Source organism: Coregonus clupeaformis, chromosome 4, assembly GCF_020615455.1.
Source record: "Coregonus clupeaformis isolate EN_2021a chromosome 4, ASM2061545v1, whole genome shotgun sequence".
NCBI lineage: Eukaryota > Metazoa > Chordata > Actinopteri > Salmoniformes > Salmonidae > Coregonus > Coregonus clupeaformis.
Window position 1 is genome coordinate 4,258,320 of NC_059195.1, and position 19,939 is coordinate 4,278,258.

Here is a 19,939-nt window from a genome sequence, read left to right on the forward strand (position 1 = left end):
TTGGAGAGCAACTAGTTAAGTTGGGCAGTATTTAGCAATAATAAATAAATAAACATCTAGTAGCAGCAGTTGTGATTTGTGTGTAGTATGAGTGTGGATGTGTGTGTGTGTATGTTTGGGTGTGTGTGTGCATGTGTGCTAAGGTGCAGAGAGTCAGTGAGGGTAGTCAGTCCAGTTCAAGTGTTCAGCAGTCTGATGGCTTGTGGATAGAAACTGTCTCTGAGCCTGTTGGTCCAAGACCAGATGCTCCTATACCATCTGCCAGACTGTAAGGGAGTGAACAGTCAGTGGCTGGGATGTGTGGGATCCTTGACGGTACTGCGGGACTTCCTCAGGCACCGTTTTGTGTAGATGTCCTGAATGGGTGGGAGCACGGCCCCATTGAGCAACAGTAGGGCCAGAGATATTGTCAAGAGAGAGTGTGAGGCAAGAGTCTGCACTTGTCAGCACCAACACAGATACTGTTGAGCATCTTTGCATGTGCACGACAGTTCACGTCTCTCTTCTGCAAGGGGATAGCTACATGACAGCAAATGCTGACATGTGCAACCACTCGCTTCATACAGTCTTAGTTTGTGTCGGAAGTAGCCCTGTGCTTCGTGGTAAACACATATTGCTGAGTCTACCTTAAATAAATGGAGCTGCCATGTATATCAATCCATTAACTTGTCCAGTGATTTTGTTGTCGACGTTTAAAAAGTTTGCATAGAAAATGGATTTGGCAATTTCCTGCTAGGGTGCATTTCAATTGAACTATCTTGTGTCGATAAAAACAGCTGGACGTAATGATGTCACATCTAAAAAGGCAAATAGCGGCAAATTGCACATTACTAAATTGCCGACAGGCTATATGCCCTCCTACATATACGTTTCATCTCTTAGGTATAGCTAGCGAAAGCCAGCATGTTTCAAATGCAATAATATAATATTATAAACCGGGTAGTTTGGCTCCTGGATGCTGATTGGTTGAAAGCTGTGGTATATCAGACAATATAACACAGGTATGACACAAAACTACTAATTATGTTGGTAACCTGTTTTTAATAGCAATAAGGCACCTCAGGGGTTTGTGGTATATGGCCAATATACCATGGCTAAGGGCTGTATCCAGGCACTCCGCGTTGTGACGTGCTTAAGAACAGTCCTTAGCTGTGATATATTGATGGTGCCTTATTGCTTAATTATACCATGGCATTGTTGAATAGTAGTTTCTGATTGACTTGAAGGGCATTCTAGAGTGTGCATTATTTCCCTATAATGCACAGTATATCAGCATGGTAGAATTCAATGGCTATAGTTCATTCTTACAGGTTCTATGTTTGAGCTGCTTTTGAAAGTAAAAGTCGAATTTAAAACATTATTGGCATTGTTGAATTCGATTTTCATAATGGCAAGCTAGGACTGATGGTTTGGTTAGCTAAACTAGAAAGTATGTTTGGTTACCAAATAAACTACTGTAGCTATCTAGTAAACTTGCTAGCTACTTCAGTGGATGTTGAACACAGTTGAACAAATTTGTTAAATTATAGCCATGGTAGAAAAGGGATAATCAACTAGGGGCTCTATGCGTTCTCTGGAAAATAATGCAGTTCCGTGGAAGGTGAGTTCCACACACCTTCCACGTCATTCATTATTTTCCATAGAAGGCATAGCCCCTCGTTGATTATCCCTTACATATTTGCCATATTCTAATAATTGTCATGTGCCAACTTATTGCCACGGTCCATGCCATGGTGAAACTTGCACTCCTGTAGATCTGAAATAATTGGATGGTGAAACTTGCCAGTCAACCAGAAAAGCAAGGTGAAGCAATTCTGGCATTCTTGAAAGTCAGGACAATCCTTGTCCTGCAAAGAAACATTATTTTTATAGTTGAAAAAATTGATTTTGCATGCAATTCAGGCATTTAGAATTAAATGTGGAGCTTTATAGTTACTCAGTGACATCACGTACCTTCCAAATGATTCGGGAATCATCATTAATTTAAAGAAAAAACAGTTTCCATCATAATTTGTTGCAATAAAGAAAGTTTGACAATATAAAAACCCACCCCTGTCGAATGGATAAAAATGTTTCTAGTGAATGTGTTTTTGTCACATATGAGTGATGTGTTGTTTGTGCAGGGGCCGTATGGACCTTCTGGGATAAAGGGTGAATTTGGAATGCCCGGAAGACCTGTAAGTACTGGAGCTAAATTTATAACTTTACAATTACAGTAGGGGCTCAGTAGCGTGACAGTAGTAGTGTCACACAAAGCAATTTGGACGCAATTTCTGTTGCAGATGCAAATTGCAAGTGACATAATCTAAAGCTAGCAATCTAGCCAAGCTAGCGACGAGCTAGCTAATGCAGTTCATGTTAGACATTTTCAGTTAAAACTGAACAGAGAAATGTCTGTGTTCACTTATAAAATTACCTTTATTGACTGCCAGACCATATACTGTACATAAACCACGACTAGCCAGCGTGTCTAGAATTGTTTATACCAGGGGTGTCAAACTCATTTTGCCCCCACGGCCACATTCGGTCTTTTGGATTTGGAAATGTTCTATGTTCCCTGACTGTCTAGCTTTCATTTCGGTGATTATTAGCGAGCTGGACACTGTCAAGAAACTGTATTAATGTAGGTCCATTATCAATTCAACACAGTTATGATTTGGTTTTAGTCATTTAAAAGTATATTAAGTTCATTCCCGCGGGCCCTATGTTTGACACTCCTGGTTCATACATTTCCCATTTGGCATGTATTTTTTGTCGCGATTTGCAGCTGCACTGACAGCTGTGTTGACATGACAACTGGGCCGGAGTTCTAATTGGAACAATATCACGAATCATCTAAGCTTTTTTCTGCTCACTGATTGGATATTGAATGCAGTAAGTTGCGCAAAATAGGATTGTTTTCTGTCTCTTGTGATGCAATGCAACTAAGTTGCAGGGAACTTTGGAGGGGAGACATAGAGCTACCCAGATGCAGCTTTGTTGCAAGCAACATAAATTGCGTCCAGATTGCTTCTTGTGACATCGACATAAGAGGTACAGATGTTTCCTTGCCTTGAACAGGTATGGAATAAGTCAAAATGTACATAACATCTATTGCCAGTTTGTGTGTAATTATGGAAAGTAAGTTAGGAAAGTATCGATATACGGAATGCTACAACAACTACAACTACTACTACTACTACTACTACTACTACTACTACTAGTATTATCTCTTGTAATTGTTATTACTGCTTTTATTATCTCTAGTGAATGCTTCTTGTGTAAGGCCTGCGTAGTATCTAACTGTCCATGTCTGTTTCCTACAGGGTCGTCCTGGTGTAAACGGATACAAGGGTGAAAAAGGAGAGCCATCCACAGGAGCCGGATTTGGCTACCCAGTAAGTGTGACATGTGCATATAACAATGCACTGGGCCGGTTTACAATACAATGGAAGTGCACTGTCTAATGTCATCTCTTTTCAGGGTGTCCCAGGCCCACCTGGGCCCCCAGGACCAGCCGGACCAGCTTTGCCTGTGGACCGCTTCAACGTGAGTTTATCAGAATCCTTATTCCCAAAACCAGGGTTGTGTTCATTCAGCACCAAATGGAAGAAAACAGACTGACACAGGGAGGGACAACTTTTACTTGTCCAATAAGAAACAATCATTTTCATTTTCCAGTGCATGCCCTAATGAACACAACCCTGAAGATCATGTACCATCGATGCCATTGGCCACAAAAAAGTATATAATGCCATCTTCATCTAGGAATAAGAAACAAGATATCATGTTTGTGTGCAAAATACTGGAAAATACTTTAATGTGTAATTTCCCATTTGTTGCAGGGATATGACGCCTCAAGGAATTATCCTGGTATGCTGACAATGATTTGTTGTTTTTACGTCAAACGTAATACATCATGAAGACAGAGGATTAAATTTGACACATGAGCATACCCAGCAGTCAACAAAATGAGGAGTTGAAAATGAAGAGACAGTTTTTATTCTTTAAAGAGACATAAACAGTTCCCCATCAACCTTCAATTTGATTCAGCTATTGAAGAAAGAGGGATTCATGATCAACCTACTGTCAAGAGATTAGGCCAATGGTTTCATAAAAAGCACCTAGATTTGGGGGAATTTACTGATAAAAACTGGAACATCAAATAGCGCTGTCAAGGTTTAATTTAGACTTCGAAATCCATTCTGTTTTAATGTAAGGCTAACCATTCCATTAGCCCATAAAAAGTTACATTTGACTGCCATTGGGCATGGGTAGTGCATACAACCATCACAATACAGTGATACAAATTAGATTTATTTCCAATGAAAATGTTTCCGTATTTATTTTCTAAACTGTATATTCTTCACATGTTCACTGTTTTTTGTAGCGACAAAGGGGGAGAAAGGTGATCACGGAGCTCAAGGTCTCCCAGGAACGCCAGGTAAGACTTTTATGTCTCAATACAGCACAGGGATAATAACAACCACCTGGTTTTATCTTAAGGCTACAATTCAACCTTTATGCTTATCGTGATATTTTGTATTTTATTTCCAGGTGTGGCCTCTAACTTAGACATACTCACATTCAAGGTACAGTATTACCATTAATAGTACTACAGTATGCATTACATACAGGGATTTAATAGCTAAAATAGTAGGATTGTAAATGTTGGAACACTGGTTTAGATGGCGTAAACGTTCATGGAAAAAGCACAAATTTGGCGGAACAGGTCGTTAAAAGATATTCACAGAATAAAGAGGTGCATAAACAGCGTTTACAAACAGTTACCCTCCACTACATTGCTGATTAATTTTCAATCTAGCCTTAGATAGTTCTTCACCACTCTGATTTGGTGTAAAGAGCACTCTACTGCCAGTCCAGATTCCGCACTCTCATCTTCAATTAACCTAAAACCTAACAAGAAGTGAAATGCTATTATCCCATACCTACATAATGCTATCATGCTTAAGAAGATGGGTAAGGTTGCCAGGACAGAGCGTTAATAGCTGTTTGTCTTTGCAGAATGACCTGAAAGGAGAGCGCGGGGATTCAGGAGTGAAGGGGGAGAAGGGAGAGCCAAGTGGTGGGTATTATGACCCCCATTTTAGAGGACAACAAGGCCCACCAGGACCCCCTGGAAACCAAGGACTTATGGTACGAAATTGAGAGGACATAAAATGCATGTTTAAAGGAACTTATCAAAACCTGATATCAGTCATTAAGACACCTTACAATATCTGTCATGTCTTGCTAACAAAAATGGAAAGAGAGCCTTATAATGAATGGGGCATAAGTAAAGTTAAACGTTATTTTCAACAACAAAAAATATCACAGGGTCCAAAGGGAGATTCCATCATGGGCCTCCCTGGTCCCCAGGGCCCACCAGGCTCCCCAGGGATCGGCTACGACGGTCGTCCAGGAATCCCAGGCCCACCAGGTCCTCCCGGGCCCCCAGGGTCCCCCTCACTACCAGGGGCCTATAGACCTAACCACTGTGAGTTTCCTAACCAGTGACAAACACAATGTCACAATAGTCTTCAATAGGGTATACTCCCAAGGTAAATTTTACATTGGTGGTGGGTTGGAGAGAGGTACACCACGTGCTTGACGCTGTGAAAAGCAACTACACTGAGTGTACAAAACATTAGGAACACCTGCTCTTTCCATGACATAGACTGACAAGGTGAATCCAGGTGAAGGCTATGATCCCTTATGGATGTCACTTGTTAAATCCACTTCATTCAGTGTAGATGAAGGGGAGGAGACAGGTTAAAGAAGGATTCATAAGCCTTGAGGCAATTGAGACATGGATTGTGTATGTTTGCCATTGAGGGTGAATGGGCAAGACAAAATATTTAAGTGCCTTTGAATGTTGTATGGTAGTAGGTGCCAGGCGCACCGGTTTGTGTCAAGAACTGTAACGCTGCTGGGTTTTTCACGCTCAACAGTTTCCTGTGTGTATCAAGAATGGTCCACCACCCAAAGGACATCCAGCCAATTTGACACAATCCCTGTGAAACACTTTCGACACCTTGTAGAGTCCATGCCCCGACGAATTGAGGCTGTTCTGGGAGCAAAAAGGGGTGCAACTCAAGATTAGGAAGTTGTTCCTAATGTTTTGTACACTCAGTGTATATCATATCATCATCATTTCTTTATTTCTTCATCACAGCCATCAATATTCCTGGTCCCCCCGGACCTGCTGGACCACCTGGAACTCCTGGTCACACCTCAGGGGTAAGTGGTCATCCCACGGTCTGACATACAGTATTTGCCCCCTTTCTGATTTTCTTTATATTTGCATATTTTTTTACACTGAGTGAACAAATAACACAACATTTCTATTAGTGTTGCACGGTATACCAGTACCACGGTAATATCACGGTACCAAAACGTCATGATACTTATGATACCAATACCTTAGTACTGTTCCATATGATACTACCACATTTTTCAGCCCTACCGATCTAAAGAACCTGCTGGCAGCTGTTCTAAAATGTTTATAAAGACAGTTTTGTTTATAAATTCAGTTGAATTTAAGCAACAGCCACTAGTCTCTTGTATGCGCAGGTCCAATAATATCCACTTCACTTTCATGCGCATATCATGTGTGGCAGCTGTAATCAGCCAGCCGCATCCCCTACCAACCCTCACTCACCTGCTTCTCTCCATCCACTGTTCATGCGCATCTATTCCTCCATTCGTTTTTAAAATATAATTTAGCTGTGATGGCGAGCGGGGATGCAGACCCTGATGCGTCTTCTGTTGTAAGATTTGTACATGTGTTACATTGGAGCACCGCGCAGAGCGAGCAAGGTTGAAACATTGTATAATTTCATCGCCTTTTATAACCAAGAGTACAGGCCAATCTGAGTAGACTTTGCAAGTTCACTGTCATGCAGCCTCTGAGTGCCAGAGAGGTAAAATCGAGCACCATTTCACGACAGGCATGCTGAAAGACCCTTTTCCTATATTCCTGTGGCAATCAAATTTGCCTAGACCAACTGTCTAGTTAACAGGTTAGCTAGCTAGGTAACATGACTGAACAACGTTGTTTATCAAACCAATAAGTAGCAACCCGGGATTAGTTTAAAAAGGCCCGCGACACGGCCTACCACATGGTTTGTGAAATTATATAAAATGGTTGAGAATCCCTATAGATAGAAAAAAAGGCATCTCCGTAGAGCTACAGAAAAATAAAGTTCTCGTCTCTAGCCTAAACGGTTAAAAACATATTTCTGGAGATGACTTTTTTTCTTTCTATCGGGATTCACACGCATTTTATATAATTTCACTAAACATGTCGTGGGCCATTTTACACTAATCATGAGTCTCTAATTATTGGTTTGATAACAAACAATATTTTTCATTCACGTTACCTAGCTAGCTAACATGGTAACTTGACAGTAGGTTCTATTGGTTGCAAGAATTTTGTATAATACAAATTTTGAATCCGGCGTCATTTCATAAGCCATGTGCCATTGAATAGGTATGAAAATCTCTTCCCAACTATTTAGCAATCTACAGTGCCTTCGGAAAGTATTCAGACCCCTTTATTTTTTCCACATTTTGTTAGGTTACAGCCTTATTTTTCCCCCTCATCAATCTACACACAATACCCCATAATGACAAAGCAAAAACAGTTTATTTTTTATTTGTTATAAAAACTGAAATATTACATTTACATAAGTATTGAGACCCTTTACTCAGTACTTTCTTGAAGCACCTTTGGCAGCGATTATAGCCTTGAGTCTTATTGGGTATGACGCTACAAGCTTGGCACACCTGTATTTGGGGAGTTTCTCCCATTCTTCTCTGCAGATCCTCTCAAGCTCTCTCAGGTTGGATGGGGAGCGTTGCTGCACATTTATTTTCAGGTCTCTCCAGAGATGTTCGATCAGGTTTAAGTCCGGGCTCTGGCTGGGCCACTCAAGGACATTCAGAGACATGTCCCAAATTTACATTTTTACATTTTAGTCATTTAGCAGACGCTCTTATCCAGAGCGACTTAGTTATTTTTTTTCATACTGGCCCACCGTGGGAATCAAACCCACAACCCTGGCGTTGCAAACGCCATGCTCTACCAACTAAGCTACACAAATCCACTTCTGCATTGTCTTGGCTGTGTGCTTAGGGTCATTGTCCTGTTGGAAGGTGAAACTTCGTCCCAGTCTGAGGTCCTGAGAGCTCTGGAGCAGGTTTTCATCAAGGACTCTGTACTTTGCTCCGTTCATCTTTCCCTCGATCCTGACTAGTCTCCTAGTCCCTGCTACTGAAAAACATCCCCACAGCATGATTCTGCCACCACCATGCTTCACCGTAGGGATGCTGCCAGGTTTCAGGCCAAAGAGTTCAATCTTGGTTTCATCAGACCGCTGTTGCTCCTTCACTACACTGTCTGTGTGGGTGGACCATTTCAGATTGTCAGTGATGTGTACACCGAGGAACTTGAAGCTTTCCACCTTCTCCACTGTGGTCCCATTTATGTGTATAGGGGCGTGCTGAAGTCCAGGATCAGCTCCTTCGTTTGGTTGACATTGAGAAAACAATATGGGACCTTCAATTCTGCAGAAATTTTTTGGTACCCTTCCCCAGATCTGTGCCTCGACACAATCCTGTCTCGGAGCTCTACGGACAATTCCTTCAACCTAATGGCTTGATTTTAACTCTGACATGCACTCTCAACTGTGGGACATTTACATTTACATTTTTGTCATTTAGCAGACGCTCTTATCCTTATATAGACAGGTGTGTGCCTTTCCAAATCATGTCCAATCAATTGAATTCACCACAGGTGGAGTCCAATCAATTTGTAGAAACATCTCAACGATGATCAATGGTAACAGGATGCACATGAGCTCAATTTCGAGTCTCATAGCAAAGGGTCTGAATACTTATATAAATAAGGTTTTTCTGTTTTTAATATTTAATAATTTTACAAAAAATTCTAAAAACCCGTTTTTGCTTTGTCATTATAGGGTATTGTGTAGATTGCTGAGGAAAATGTTTTATTTAATCCATTTTAGAATAAGGCTGTAGCGTAAGAAAATGTGGAAAAAGTGAAGGGGTCTGAATACTTTCCGAAGGCACTGTATATGGCACATCTGTCAATTTTTTGTTCCTTAAATTAAACTGGTATACTTTCATTTATCACAATTTTCTTTAACCAATTTTGGTCCTTAATGCAGGGCCGACAGACAAGCTCCTTACGTTTTCCCTCTTCTACTTGCCTCTTCCATTTTTGCGGTAATGCTGCAATTAGTTGGTTGTAATTTTGGGTAGAGCAGACATTTCCATATATTTTTGTTAGCTGCGTATGTGACCTAACTCCACCAGTCCTATTTATGGAGGACTGAGCACGCCCCCATTCTCATCGACGGGGCTGTAGTGGAACAGGTTGAGAGCTTCAAGTTCCTTGGTGTCCACATCACCAACGAACTATCATGGTCCAAACACACCAAGACAGTCGTGAAGAGGGCACGACAAAGCCTATTCCCCCTCAGGAGACTAAAAAGATTTGGCATGGGTCCTCAGATCCTCAAAAAATTCTACAGCTGCACCATCGAGAGCATCCTGACTGGTTGCATCACCGCCTGGTATGGCAACTGCTTGGCCTCTGACCGCAAGGCACTACAGAGGGTAGTGCGTACGGCCCAGTACATCACTGGGGCAAAGCTCCCTGCCATCCAGGACCTCTATACCAGGCGGTGTCAGAGGAAGGCCCTCAAAATTGTCAAAGACTCCAGCCACCCTAGTCATAGACTGTTCTCTCTGCTACCGCACGGCAAGCGGTACCGGAGTGCCAAGTCTAGGTCCAAAAGACTTCTCAACAGCTTCTACCCCCAAGCCATAAGACTCCTGAACAGCTAATCATGGCTACCCGGACTATTTGCACTGCCCCCCCCACCCCATCCTTTTTACGCTGCTGCTACTCTGTTAAGTATTTATGCATAGTCACTTTAACTCTACCCACATGTACATATTACCTCAACTACCTCAACTAGCCGGTGCCCCCCGCACATTGACTATGCAACGGTACCCCCCTGTATATATAGCCTCCCTACTGTCACTTTATTTTACTGTATATATAGCCTCCCTACTGTCACTTTATTTTACTTCTGCTCTTTTTTTCTCAACACTTTTTTGTTGTTTTATTCTTACTTTTTTGTTTAAAATAAATGCACTGTTGGTTAAGGGCTGTAAGTAAGCATTTCACTGTAATGTCTGCACCTGTTGTATTCGGCGCATGTGACCAATAAAATTTGATTTGATTTGATTTGATTTATGATATAATTTACAAAGATTATACCTAAAAAAAAAGAAAATCCTAAAACTATGTTTTTTTTTTATCAATTAGTATATTTGAGTTTAACCATAATATTTTTTGTTATAATTGTTCTGTCTTTTGTGGTGGATTAAACTGAAATTGCAACCAACTTTCTATGGCTTGTTTTAAAAATAGCTTGTAATTGTAATCTGAATAAAGGGAAAAAGGCCATTCTTGAACAAGGGGTGAGACATTCTTACTAATCTGCTAGAAAACCAGTTCGGATTTAACTTTTGTATGACAGAAGCCTTTGGTGAGAGGTCTAATGCTTTAATTTGTAATCATTTCTGCCGTCCGAATTCATATTCATGAAATAAATAGGACCGTTTAATTTTGTCTGGATTACCGTTCCAAATTTGCTCATATAATTTTTAAAAACAATTCGCTAAACTTATTTAATACATTTAATTAGCAAAGTTATGCAACACCCGATTCCCCTGAGTGAAAAAAGTAATTGCCCCCTTACACTCAATAACTGGTTGCGCCCCCCTTTAGCTGCAATGACTGCACCAAAGACTTTCTTGTAGTGGTTGATCAGTCTCTCGCATCGCTGTGGAAGAATTTTGGCCCACTTCTATGCAGAACTGCTTTAACTCAGCAACATTTGTGGGTTTTCGAGCATGAACTGCTCAGTTCAGGTTCTGCTACAACATTTCTATTGGGTTTAGGTCTGGACTTTGTCTAGGCAATTCCAAAACGTTATATTTGTTGCTTTTCAGCCATTCTGATGTAGAATTGCTTGTGTGTTTTGGATCTTTGTCTTGCTGCATGACCCAGCTGCGCTTCAGGTTCAGCTCATGGACAGGCCTGACATTCTCCTTTAGAATTCTCTGATACAGAGCAGAATTCATGGTTCCTTTAATGATGGAAAGTCGTCCAGGTCCTAAGGCAGCAAAGCATCCCCAAACCGTCACACTACCACCACCATGCCTGACCATTGGTATGAGGTTCTTACTGTGGAATGCAGTGTTTGGTTTTCGCCAGACATAACGGGACCCATGTTATTCAAAAAGTTGACTCAAGTTTGCCAAAACACACCTGGAAGCACCTGTCAATACTCGTCAAGACTCCTGGAAGAATGTTCTATGGACAGATTACTCAAAAGTTGAATTTTTTGGACAACATGGGTCCCATTAGGTCTGGCGAAGCTGGGTCATGCAGCAAGACAATGATCCAAAACACACAAGAAATTCTACATCAGAATGGCGGAAAAGCAGCAAATATATATTTGGAAATAAGGTATTTCAGTTTTTTTTTTTTTATACATTTGCAAAAATTTCTAAAAACCTGTTTTTGCTTTGTCATTATGGGGTGTTGTGTGTAGATTGAGGGAAAATTATAATTTTATCCATTTTTGTAACGTAACAAAATGTGGAAAAAGTAAAGGGGTCTGAATACTTTCCCGAATGCACTGTATCTATAAGGTCCCTCAGTCGAACAGTGAATTTCATACAAAGATTCAACCACAAAGATCAGGGAGGTTTTCCAATGCCTCGCAAAGAAGGGCACCTATTGGTCGATAGGTTAAAAAAAAAAGAAGAAGATATTAAATATCCCTTTGAGCATGGTGAAGTTATTAATTACACTTCGGATGGTGTATCAGTACACCCAGTCACTACAAAGATACAGGCGTCCTTCCTATCTCAGTTGCCAGAGAGGAAGGAAACCGCTCAGGGATTTCACCATGAGGCCAAGTTACAGAGTTTAATGGCAGTGATAGGAGAAAACTGAGGATGGATCAACAACATTGCAGTTACACCACAATACTAACCTAATTGACAGAGTGAAAAGAAGGAAGCCTGTACAGAATAAAAAATATTCCAAAACATGTGTCCTGTTTGCAAAAAGAAAATGTGTCAAAGCAATTAACTTTATTATAGTGTTATGTCACAAAGTGTTATGTTTAGGGCAAATCCAATACAACACATTACTGAGTACCACTCTCCATATTTTCAAGCATAGTGGTGGCTGCATCATGATATGGGTATGCTTGTAATCGTTAAGGACTGGTGAGTTTTTCAGGATAATAAAGAAACGGAATGGCGCTAAGCACAAGCTAAATATTGAGGAAAACCTGGTTCAGTCTGCTTTCCACCAGACATTGGGAGATTAATCCACCTTTCAGCAGGACAATAACCTAAAACACAAGGCCAAACCTACACAGGAGTTGCTTACCAAGAAGACAGTGAATGTTCCTGAATGGCCGAGTTACAGTTTTGACTTAAAAAATGGTTGTCTAGCAATGATCAACAACCAATTTGACAGAGCTTGAAGAATTTTGAAAATAATGTGCCCTGTATTGCACAATCCAGGTGTGGAAAGCTCTTATAGACGTATCCAGTAAGCCTGCCAAAGGTGCTTCTACAAAGTATTCACTCAGGGGTGTGAATACTTAGGTAAATTAGATATTTCTGTATTTCATTTTCAATAAATTTGCAAAAATGTCTAAAAACATGCTTTCACTTTGTCATTATGGGGTATTGTGTGTAAATGGGTGTGAAAAAAATCTATCTAATCCATTTTCACTCACTTCAGGCTGTAACACAACAAAATGTGGAATAGGTCCAGGGGTATGAATACTTTCTGAAGGCACTGTATATGTACCATAAACCAGACTGCTGTATTCAGTTAAGTGAATTCAGTGGATTGACCTCATAAAAAAAACAGATGCAACGATTGTAAAGGTGTACTGTATTTTGCATTGGGTTTTTTTATGGTCAAAAGTTAATGTATTCATCATAACTAATAGGATTATCTGGTTATTTGTCTGATTTGATGCATGCAGTCTTGTTTATGTACAATAATATGTACTGGTCTCCCCAGGTGACAGTTTTGAGGTCATACGACACCATGATTGCTACTGCAAGACGCCAGTCGGAGGGCACCCTCATCTACATTGTTGACAAAACAGATCTCTACATCCGAGTCCGCGATGGATTCAAACAAGTCCTGGTAGAGTCATTAATTTTTCTTCATGTGAGAAATGTGTTCATAAGGTAGGAAGGAGCTGGAGACGCACATTCAAAAAGTTGAAGTGCATACTAAAAGAAACTTAGAAAAACACAAACTCAGCAAAAAATGTATGCGTATTCTTATTGTTTTCCAGCTCGGTGACTACAGTCCCTTCTACAGAGATCTGGTAAGTTCTTCTATCAATATAAAAATGTATCAACTTATTTAATTAATAGCTATTGATATATTTGAGGGAACAAAGTCATAAAATCAAGGATTACTTTTCATGTCAAATAAATAAAGATCTTAATCTCCAGGACAACGAAGTAGCGGCAGTCCAGCCTCCCGCTGTTGTCAACTACCCCCAGTCTCAGGATCACTCGGCCAACAATGGAGCTGAACACTTCTCCCTAGGCGGTACCGCCACCCACCCCATCGAGCCTCCTCCTCGCAAGCCCGTGGAGATCCCCAGGCCTGCCAAACCCGACAACCACAACCCCAACCCCAGATACCCCCCTCAGTACGACCCCAGATACCCCCCTCAGACTGACACTAGGTACCCCCCTCAAACAGATGGCCGCTACAGCCATGTGCAGCCTGAGAACAGGTATCCCGTTCAGCCCGAAAGCCGATACCCGGTCACCCCCCAGCGAAGACCCGTTCCCCTTCCTGTTCCCCAGCCTGCCAGTCACTTGCACACATCAGGGCCAGGAGTGAGTACCTTTATCATCATTTAATGTGCCTTCCCAGAAAGTATGTATGTATCAAATGGTCTCATCTAAATAGTGTGTGCAGACCTAAGCTGAGCTGTTTTTATAACTCATCTCTCTTTTCTGCTCAGCTCCACCTGATCGCCCTGAACATGCCCCAAGTGGGCAACATGCGGGGCATTCGTGGGTCAGACTTCCTGTGTTTCCAGCAGGCTCGTGCTGTGGGTCTGAAGGGCACCTTCAGGGCTTTCTTGTCCTCCAAGCTCCAGGACCTCTACAGCATAGTTCGCAAGTCCGACAGAGACAGCCTCCCCATCATAAACCTGAAGGTGTGTAAACATACTACTGAAAGCACAAGTATAGACTGTGGGATCCCACTTCTGACACCAAATTTACATTGAGTTTAGTGAAGCAACCTATTCATTAGCTTTTCATGAAATTCCAGTAATGAAATAAGTAATGAAATGCTGCCATGGGTTTTCATTTTAACCTTGTTTCTCTTGCTGACGAACATATATGCTCTCTCTCTTTAGGATCAAGTGCTGTTTAATAGCTGGGAGTCTATGTTCAGTAAGACTGGGGGCAGGATGAAGGAAAATGCACCAATCTACTCCTTTGATGGCAGAGATATCCTTAGGGACAGTGCATGGTGAGTGGTGGCCTCTCAGACACAGCTACACAGTAACATCTCCAGTGTTACATTAACTCTAATAGTGTTAACTCTACAAAGTGCATCTAATGCATTAAAGTCCCTGTAGCTGGCTAGCTAGCTACAGTGAGTTGTTCAAACTATTCTGAGTTGTTGTTGAGTTCTTCAAACTATTGTGAAACTATTCTGAGTGAGTTATCTTGTCCCATTTGCTTCTTCGTAATTTGGTAAGTTTGCCAATGTTATAACTTAAAGATGTAAGGTGGTACATAGCTAGCTAGCTACGCAAGTTTTTTAACTTACGTTTTTGCTAAACTAGCATTGACAGCTCTGTGTACATAATCCAAGATAACATACAAATAGCTAGCTAGCCATTTAGCTAACAACATTTAGATTATACTAACTGACCAGCTAGCTTGCAATCGCCGCACGCTGCAGCTCTATGAGCTAGTCAGAGAAAAGCTTGCTAGCAAGCCAAGCTACTAGATTGCTATCAACAGCCAGTTGCCCTGGGCAAAATACGTTTGGTCAGAGAAGCAGTCCTGAGCAGCATTCTTTGAATCAGAGCGATATCTTGTGGTGGACGTCATCTAACAGTATCCTAAACCTTACAACAGTTTGAATACTGGTCCATATCCCTCTGCCTTAAATGTAACTTTTAAAAAATGTCTATATTATCATACTACACAGAGTAAATGTTACACTTCCTAAAGTGTTTGCTTTTTAACACTTTCAAAGAGTTTATGTAAATGCGAACACTTGTTATTGTTGCATTCATTCTCAATGGTGTAAAGTGTTAAACATCTATTCCACCAGAGTCATTATTTTTATTCTAATAGTTTACCACCTTTTAACACTGTGAAATGTTTGACTCTAATAGAGTTGAATACCTTTTAACACTGTATGGTCTAACCTTAAATTATACACATGTAAAGCTGCTTAATTTATCAATGTAAACAGCACCCTAACAGATGGGACATTCTCTATTAGGCTGTTATAGAGAATCTGCAATTTTTTTAATCTAATCGTGCAGTATCGTTCTTATTATGGCAAATAGTTACTTTCTCATTAGTCATAATGAGTGTCGTCATAAGCAAAATTCCTTTGTTATAAAGTGTGGTAGCCTAAGTGGTAGTCTATGTATGTATGATATGCCAGGGCTTATGCCATACTGCTTATAACAGTGTCATGAAGGCACTGTTTTATCACTGTTAACTGGATAGATTTTTTATAAAATTAGTCTAATAAGGTTGAAGTACTTGAGGTGATTAACATAATTAATTCCGATTTGTTTCCCTTCAGGCCTGAAAAAATGGTCTGGCACGGCTCTAGCAGCGAGGGTCACCGCCAGACTGACAACTACTGCGAGACATGGAGGGCAGGAGACCGCGCAGTGACAGGCCTAGCATCCTCACTGCAGTCCGGCCAGCTCCTACAACAGTCGCCCAGCAGCTGCTCTAGCTCCTACATAGTGCTGTGTATCGAGAATAGCTATCTCTCACACTCCAAAAAATAATTGTAAAAACCATCCCTGTCACTTTGGTCCTAGTAAACGCATTACAAGTGTCCAAACAAGCCCATTCCTCCTCCCTCTGCCCCTAAAAATATGACATATTTCGAACTGGGTCTGCAGCGCTTGCCTGGCAGAGAAGCTTCCCATTGTCTTCTCTATCCCTTCCATAATGCCAAAGAGACGGGTCGAACAGAGAGGTGTTTGCCTTTTTCTCGGGGCATTGGCACATATTTTCTAAGGGGTTGAACAAGAGAAGAGAAGCTAACTGCGGCAGCATTTTTTTATTGTATGCGTAAAAAAATATGTTTGTATATGATATGTCTGTTTTGAGTTTTATTAGCATTTCTGATTTTATCAATTTTACTTTTGAATCTGTCTTTAAATGTGGTATATTCAACCATTTTAATGTACCATTTTCCAAATGTTTGTTTGTTTTATTTTAATTTCATTTAAGGCTTGTAGTTTACTAAAGGGTACAGTAACCTTTTAAATGATATTTTAAGAATTAAAGAAGATAATAGATATTTATTTTTAAATGAAGTTATGTTAGAACACACAATTTGATTTACAATAGTAACAACACATGAAAAATGCCCTAATCCATATTGTAGTCAGCACTTTTTCACAGACTATTTCATACACTTACACAGGTGAGGGTGAGTTTCCTAACCTAATATGGAAAACTGTACGTTGTAAAAATGAGTGTGTGGTTTTTGAAATGCATGTCAAAAGAGATTGTGCTTTGATGTCAAGATACTTTAAAAAATAAAAATAAGTAAATAAAACTAAGATAAGATATGATGACTCTTAGAATAAAAATTACTAATTACTATAATGTTATATACCAGGTCACAAATATGTAAAATGTGATTATAAATATGATTTCTTTCAATTCCACATTCCACAGATGTAGGATCTTAATTTGATCACTCTATGTTGCTGAGAACTTTCGTTCACAGCAGGAAATGCAAACTTGTAGTGTATTTAAGTTTTAAAAAGCTTCTAAAGTTTGAAATTTCAGACTTGATTTGCCCTTTCAAAAAATGTATCAACCCCTACAGAAATTGCCATTAATTATAATTCACATAATTCACATTTCCTGTTGCTGCAGGATACTTTTTCTGCTGTTGCAAACTGGTTCAAATTAAGATCCTACATCTGTAGACGTTTACTGTATATGTCTAGTTACCATTTTACATTTGGTGAACATTATGTTTTATACGTCCTCATTGGGCATAGCCTACACTAAATTCATCATACTCATATCCAAGACGCAAGTTACAAGGTCTTTCGTAACCGTAAAGCAGATGCAGAGACAAATTTGATGGAAGGGTCAATTTTGCTGTTATTAAAAATAAATTAAAATCCTGTTGATAATAACCTACCATTGGGGTTTGAAAATGTTTTGAGTTCAATTTGGTGCTAATCTCTATTGGAGTGACTGCTGACTGTGATGGTTGAGGAAACCCAGATATATTTTATTAAGACACTTTGTAGTAAGTATCCTCGTGTTGATGAATTTCTGAGGCTATCTTGGCTATAGTGCTACTGTTGTTTCTTGACTGAACCAGTATGAACCTGTGGATATTCATTATTTTTGTAACCAGTATGTGCTGTATCATTTCGTAGAGGCACTGAATAAACATTTTCTTTTTTCTTTTATTCATGAGACTGTGGATGCAAAGTTTTTTGCAATAATGTTTTTTTAACCGATGTTTTGTGTGGCCAATATTTCAAAGTAGTGTTACATTATGACTGGTTTTGTTGTGGAAAATGTATGTGCTGAGCGAGTGGGTTTAAAATATGTAAACCCATTTCCACCGATACTTGGACATTAAATACATTCTGCTGCTATCATGTGGATAGAAATACAGCAGTTTCTATTCTTATCCAATTGCGTTGTTATCATAATTTGTCTGCTTACCAGCCAAATTAACAAATATTTGGTCAACAAGGCAAAATCTTAAAGGTCAACAACTAATAATCCCTAACATTAATTGAGATTGAGATTTTTTGCATGTGGTAAAAGTAAAATGTTGATTTTCAAATTGATTCTTATGTATTTGTTCAATGTAATGACTGGAATATTCCTGTTTGGAATTTCTCTTCTCTGTTTTCTCCAGAGTAGATTTTTCCCAAGGAAACTAGTCCCCTATCCAGATTCATGGTTGTCACAGACAACCACCTTTTGATGAGATTGCAATCCCACCTCATCACCTTATACTCCAACAGACCTGTCTACTATCACCGTTTTATGGCCCACTCAATGGGATTTAGCTGTGTGGCCTTGCAAGCACCTTCTTAACACAAATCAGAGAAGGGTGCTCAAGATTCCTTGTAGGTGGTCCCTTAAATAAGGCCGTCGGAGTAGGGCTCAAGCATACTGCATATATGTGCCCTCTGTGCATATACAGTATAATGGTCAATGCCAAAGCTATTGGCACATAGGTCCAGATTGTAAAAATGAACAATCATAAAGTACAGATTGGTGGTCCAGGTCCACCACATTGTTGTTGGTCATTGTGATGTGTGCATTCTGTTCAGTTAGATACATTTTTATATAGAACGACACATAGTTGTGAAAGATGGATGAGGATCCGTCCTGCGTATCTGTATGATTTTGTTAATTAACTTCATTGTAGTGATATGGTGTGGTATGTGCTGCTCCAGTGACCTTTGATTGACATGATTCATTCTATGGAACTCTGACTCTTGCAGGGCTCTCAATCCTTCCCAGACAAGACTGGATTTGATCAAAAATGACAACAAAAGGATAATTCGGAGGCAATGGAGAAGGATGGGATTGGAAAAGAAGAGGGCTCCTAATGCTGAAAGTGGTGCGCCTGGTTTTCGGGTGATTCTGCTAAAATATAGGAAAAGGCTTAATTTGTAACATTGAGTTACCACAATGACATGTTTTGATAAAGACTGAAATACAATTTACTAGCTGCTAAGTGTCCTAGATGCTCAAAACAAAAAGGTGCCTGAAAATATATAAAAACCAACATGTAAATACAGCAGCAGAAGAAAAAGAAACATAGCACCCTACTAAATGTTATCTCAACCACAGCTTTCTCTTAAGTGTCTCAACCCATCGAGCTTCAGTAGTGTGACTGGTATGGGGCTAATATTAATTTACTGGGGGGCTCAATGTCGTCGAGGCGGTCTCTGGTTGAAAGAAAAATAACTAGCATTAAACGCTGTTCGCTATTCTACAAGATCTTTGATTGAGTAAATCTTTCAGGGAAAATAACATAATTTCCACATTAAGTCTCCCTGACAGAGTGGTGTGTTAGAACAACGTACAGCTGGCTGCTGTGAAGTGCCTGTTGACCATCTCAACAACCTAGCTGCCATGGGAGAGCTATATTTAGGAGCTGGTAAGTAATAACTAAGCACGTCCAAATGATCCACATGGACGGTAATGATATAAGAGCGAGACGACTAGATATTGGGCTTAATTACATTTGGGGCGGAAGCAAAAGCTGTGTCTGTCAGAAGATCTGCCTCTGTTATACAACCCCAGTGACTCACCCACGACCGAATCCAACAACATCTCGGCTAACAAGCAGGGCTTTATGCTTTCCCCTCAAAGCTCCATAAAATGTATTGTATTCACAGGTCTTGAAGAAGTATCCAATTCTTTATATTCATAAAACACCCCAAAATAACAACGTTGGAGTCTACAGACATTTTCTTTCAGCTTGACCAAAGCTGTTCATAAGGAAAGACAGACTATAGATTCAGGTTTTGTAATCATATATTTTATTGAGATACAGTGGCTTGTGAAAATATTTACCCCCCTA

General features: G+C 40.1%; 1 protein-coding gene across 5 annotated transcripts in view; it reads left to right on the plus strand.

Annotated features, from left to right (window-relative positions):
- Positions 1–17,795, plus strand: part of LOC121550843 (collagen alpha-1(XVIII) chain) — a 185,118-nt gene extending 167,323 nt beyond the window's left edge. For all 5 annotated transcript variants that reach the window (XM_045209797.1, XM_045209798.1, XM_045209793.1 and 2 more), the window contains 15 exons: positions 2,124–2,177; positions 3,306–3,377; positions 3,463–3,528; positions 3,825–3,852; positions 4,370–4,423; positions 4,537–4,571; positions 5,005–5,136; positions 5,317–5,476; positions 6,155–6,219; positions 13,133–13,261; positions 13,416–13,448; positions 13,579–13,974; positions 14,103–14,300; positions 14,505–14,620; positions 15,923–17,795. In XM_045209797.1, coding sequence (XP_045065732.1) covers positions 2,124–2,177; positions 3,306–3,377; positions 3,463–3,528; positions 3,825–3,852; positions 4,370–4,423; positions 4,537–4,571; positions 5,005–5,136; positions 5,317–5,476; positions 6,155–6,219; positions 13,133–13,261; positions 13,416–13,448; positions 13,579–13,974; positions 14,103–14,300; positions 14,505–14,620; positions 15,923–16,136 — 1,752 coding nt within the window. In that variant the 3' untranslated portion in view covers positions 16,137–17,795. The remainder of the gene's footprint in view (positions 1–2,123; positions 2,178–3,305; positions 3,378–3,462; positions 3,529–3,824; positions 3,853–4,369; positions 4,424–4,536; positions 4,572–5,004; positions 5,137–5,316; positions 5,477–6,154; positions 6,220–13,132; positions 13,262–13,415; positions 13,449–13,578; positions 13,975–14,102; positions 14,301–14,504; positions 14,621–15,922) is intronic.
- Positions 17,796–19,939: the final 2,144 nt, after the last annotated feature.